Below are 5,007 nucleotides of genomic sequence, written 5' to 3'. Positions count from 1 at the left end.
TGACCAAAAACTTCACCGTTGTAGTTGAGGAGGTTGAAATTTCAGCATAAGATTTTTTTTCTTTTCAGGATGTTAGTATTATCATTTAATTAAGTTAAGAACATAATAAATCCACTATATCTGATCAGCATCAGTAACAGGTAAATGTCTTCTAAATTGAGGCAAAAAATATAAAATGATTGCATAGTTCTACGTATATATTAAAAAAGAAAGAAAAAAAATACATACTACAAAACAGTGGTACGTGTAACTCAAATTTTTTACTGCCTAAACATTTAACATTTCAGAATACATATTTACACCTACATAATTACGTATACGAATCAACTTTAAACTGGGTCTATTTTTTTTATGCAAAACTTGCATCGGTCAGGGCGGGGGGCTTAAGAGTTAAGATGGCTGCCTCTTCTGACTCAACTTAGCTGCGGCCATAAAATCGTGGATCCCACCTGACAAACATCACATAAGCAAGTTGCTAGTGGAGAAAAGAAAGCAACAATGACACTTAATACCCAACGAACACCCAAATACGACGTAGACACACACTATCGTTAATGAAGGTTGCATTATGTTAATGATACCAACTATTTACCGCTTATCCAACCACCCAAATACAATTCGATTCGCGTAATGATGTCCAAGACAAAAGCTACTAGAATATCAATATGCGTTACGGCGTTATCCGATCATAATCCTGATCGGCAAGGCAACAACAGCTCAAAGTAATTGTTGGCAACTTCATGAATCATGATGATGAGGGAACAAGGATTTGCCTAGTCCCAGCGAAAGAGAAACCGCCGATCCTATGAAATCACGACCAATGATCTCCGCCGCCGCTCTTGAACCTAGGGTTTGATCAAATTCGATCCATTAATATTGCATAAAAATGTTGTCCATTGATCGTTCTAGTTAATTTAGCATAAACTATAAGAAATACAAGTAGAGTTTTTCACCAAATTATTAAATGGAGTTGAAAAAGGAACGAATCATAACTAGTGGATGGGAATAGCATTGAAAAATAATCCCGCATGCGATTTGATTTCATTTTAGTGCTAGGTAGAAATGTAGAATGTGACAAGGCCCTCGCTCGTAATAATCAAACCCCACAACCCATAAAATTCAACTCAAACCCCCACCGACCTCCCTCTCTCTCTCTCTCTCTCTCAGTTCGATCGTATCCTCTTCTATCCAACTCCATGGGACGGAAAACAAAGATCAAAGACCTTCTAATGGGGGCAATCAAAGACAAAGCCTCTCAGAGCAAAGCAGCAATCCTCTCCACAATCAACACCGCTGCCAGCAGTACTCCTCAATCTCTCCACCTCGCCCTCCTCCGCGCCACCACCCACGACCCTTTCTCACCTCCACCCGCCAAACACCTTGCCGCGCTCCTCTCCTTCGGACACAGCTCGCGTGCCACCGCCTCCGCCGCCATCGAAGCCCTCATGGACCGCCTCCAAACCACCCAAAACTCCTCCGTCGCACTCAAGTGCCTCATCGCCGTTCACCACATCGTCAAGTACGGCTCCTTCATCCTCCAGGACCAGCTCTCCGTCTTCCCCTCCACTGGCGGCAGAAACTACCTTAAGCTCTCCAACTTCCGGGACAACTCTAGCCCCATTTCCTGGGACCTCTCGTCCTGGGTCAGATGGTACGGACAGTACATAGAAAACCTCATCATCACTTCCCGGTTCTTAGGTTTCTTCTTAGGATCGAACTCGTGCCTTGCCGAAAGAGACAGACAAGAAGAGAGAATCTCAGCGCACATGAATTCCGACCTGGTTAGGGAGACCGAGTCGCTGGTGAGTCTAATGGAAGAGATTTGCCGGCGGCCTGACTTTTCAAGTTTGAACGGTAACAGGTTGGTAGGCGAGATATTGGGTTTGGTGGGTCAGGACCAGATTGCCGCAATGAACGAGGTTTCGGTCCGAGTCAAGGAGTTTGATGAGAGACTGAGTTGCATGAGCTTTGGCGACTCGGTCGAGTTGCTGAGCACGTTAAAGAGGTCGGAGGATTGCAAGGAGAGGCTTCTGACAGTGTCGTCGGCGGTGAAGAGTGATTTGGTAGAGAGGTTTTGGGAGTTGATGAGAGAGATGAAGGGAAGGGTTAAGAAAGAGAAAGAGAAAGTGGGTGGTAAGTTGGTGGTGATGGCGGTGAGGAGAGACAGTGTGGGTGAGTCGGCTCGGTTTGATGACCGAGTTTTAAGGTCGTATGACTCGGTCCGATTCTCCTCAGGAAGGTTGAAGGTGAGCATGGAATCATGTACTTAATGATTTGTTTTTTTTTTTTTTTTTTTTTGTGAAATTATTGTGATGTAGATTGTGGAATTGTGATTTTTGTTATTTTTCTGTGGCTCCATTTGTCCACATTTTGATCCAATACGACACACTTCTTTTATTTAATCAACTCTTTTTCTTTTTCTTTTTTTAATGGTCATTAGATCAACTCAATCTACTTAACCAATATGTAAGAAGAGTGTTTCTATTAGGACCTCCAAATCTGCTCACTTGACCTCACTCTATTATGAATTATTAAATGACATATATAACCTACTATAAAATGACTATTAAGGACAATAATTATACCAAAAAAATATTATATTTATTTTATGTAGACTTTCCAATTCAATAATATTATATTGTATTCTTTATTATATCCCATATCAATTTTCATTTTCCAATTCACTACATACTCATTAAAGCATTCATATATATTTAATAAGAATTAAAAATATGATTAAGATAATGTGACATAAAAATGTATGATATATTGATATATATGTTGAACACATATTGGTGAGGGAAAACAAAATAAATCCTATTATAATTTATGACCTGAATATAAGTCTACCCATTATAATTGCAACAAAAAAAATTAGCAGTTATAAAAAATATATATTTTAATAATTAATCATGAGCTACAAAAAATAGAGAAAATAAATAAACATTAAGAAAAAATGATTTCTTCAGTGTCTTTAACAACTAAAATAAAAAGAAAGAAAAAACAAACCACATAATAGTTCATGTTATTTTCTTATTGATTAGAAATTAATTTTAAAAATCAATACCTTGTGTGTTGATTTATTTTATTTTATTGGAAAAGCGATTTATGCATGTTGTTTGATTAAGGTATGTATATGTAGTTTTTTTTTTTTTTTTTGGAGAAGGAGGTCAGCAATTTTTAGTCAATATGGAAAAAGCAATATTACACAGTGACCAGTCCATGTGGGGCCGTCAGAAAGAAACACCGCTAAACGCAATATCACTCCACCTATTGAGTGAAGCTCAGGGGGGAAGTAAACTAATAAGAAACTGACAATCACTACAACAGAAAACCTCATTAGCGAGGAACTTATTTCTCGCTGAAAACCAACATTTCCTCTCTATAGTATTTCCGCGAGGAAATTTTTTTCGTCTTCAATTCGTCGGAGAAAGCTCGTCAAGAAAAGTTTCAATGACGAAAAATTTATTTCCTCGCTAGATCTTTTTTGCGAGAAAATTATTTTTTCTTGTTGTTAACCTATGGCAACAATATTTTTCCTCACCCAAACTCATAATTTTACCTCGTTAAAAAATTTCAGGGATTAGAAAATAGTTGTTTAATATATTTTCTGACAAACTTGATTTCGTCGCTAAATTATGTATTTCCTCGCTGATGATTATTAGTAATTAAAAAAGTTTTAAATAATAAAAAATTTAAACTACTGCTTTTGCAACAAAAATATTTTCGTCATTATAAATAGTTTTGGGTGAGGAAGTTTTTTCTCACTCGAAACTGTTTTCAGCGAGGAAATTTTGTTTCATCGTAATATGTATCCTTTTAGCGAGAAAAAGTTATCTCCCTAAAAATAATCAACAACGAGAATTGTTTTTTCCATCGGTGTAGGAACTAAAGTTTATAGTGAGAAAATTCTCTTTTGTCGTTATTAAATTTTAATCTATAGCGAGGAAATATTCTTTTTGTTACAATTGTCTGCTGATTACAATATGACCTGTCAGAGGTACATATTATTTCATTCTACAAAGAGGATTCTTATTCAAAACTAGTCAAACAATCAACAAAATAATGAAGGAAATAAAAGAACATAGCAAGGATTTTGGAACAAAAGAAACTTATATTGCAGCAAACATGGTTCACATAGTTTACGGGACAAAACTCTCTTGGTAGTTCATTATTCTCAGACTTGAAGGAAAAGATCCAAACTTATATTTCAAAGACAAAAGCATTTACTAGCAGCTTTGGCTCTTGTTCATGAAAGCTTAAAAAGACAAGCCTTTCACTTCTTCATGCTCACAGTCCACAAGCTGCTACTCACTGAGACTCACGAGCTCCATTGTTGTCAACTAATGAGCTCCTTCTAGTGCAAGCTCCCCTCATCTACAAGATTACAAGCAATAAATCATATCCTAGTATGTGATTCTTGTTCCTACAATCAGTGTGAAGTGCTTCAAATAACATAACAAACAAGTCAATCATTTACACACATGCTAAAAACATAGAAATAAAAAAAAAAAAAAAACGATTGCAACCAAATTGATACAAGTCAATGATAATACAAAAAGTTCACAATTTTACCAAAAGTATTCTTATAATCAAAGTCACATGTATTTTAAATGATAAGGATTGCTGGAACCTTCAACCTTCACAAGAGTTCAATGACTAGGATATTGGAAAACAACATTCCACGAACAACTCATGAATATAATTTTAGAGACTGGGGATTTATGGAATATTACCATACTTACTCCTAATCAAAGTTCAAGTATGGAGCACTTACTAAAACTACTTCAGTAGTTTCATAGAATATTACAAAAAACATACAGTGGTGCACAAATACTTCTAAGAGGTTATCAGGCAGAGACTCTGAGAATTACCTTAATCATTAAGGCCACAGCTTAACCAATCACGGCTTGTACGGTGTCTGCAAGCCAACATTATAATCGAAGCAAAGAAACTAAGCATCTGAAAGTCTACAATTGGTCTCATGTTTTGATTTTCCCCAAAATT

At 36.5% G+C, this 5,007-nt stretch overlaps 1 protein-coding gene across 1 annotated transcript; it reads left to right on the top strand.

Annotated features, from left to right (window-relative positions):
- Positions 1–886: 886 nt before the first annotated feature.
- On the top strand, positions 887–2,419 carry LOC112187966 (putative clathrin assembly protein At4g40080). The gene has a single exon (XM_024326948.2). It carries the CDS (start codon positions 1,029–1,031, stop codon positions 2,268–2,270), a length of 1,242 nt encoding a protein of 413 aa, XP_024182716.2. The 5' UTR covers positions 887–1,028; the 3' UTR covers positions 2,271–2,419.
- The last annotated feature ends 2,588 nt before the right edge of the window (positions 2,420–5,007 follow it).

Source organism: Rosa chinensis, chromosome 2, assembly GCF_002994745.2.
Source record: "Rosa chinensis cultivar Old Blush chromosome 2, RchiOBHm-V2, whole genome shotgun sequence".
Taxonomy (NCBI): domain Eukaryota; kingdom Viridiplantae; phylum Streptophyta; class Magnoliopsida; order Rosales; family Rosaceae; genus Rosa; species Rosa chinensis.
Note: the sequence above shows the minus strand (reverse complement) of the source record. Positions and strands in the feature narration are given on the sequence as shown.

Bases quoted from the DNA above. Each gene is read 5' to 3' on its own strand.
- LOC112187966 (XM_024326948.2), top strand. From the start codon at position 1,029: ATGCGATTTGATTTCATTTTAGTGCTAGGTAGAAATGTAGAATGTGAC.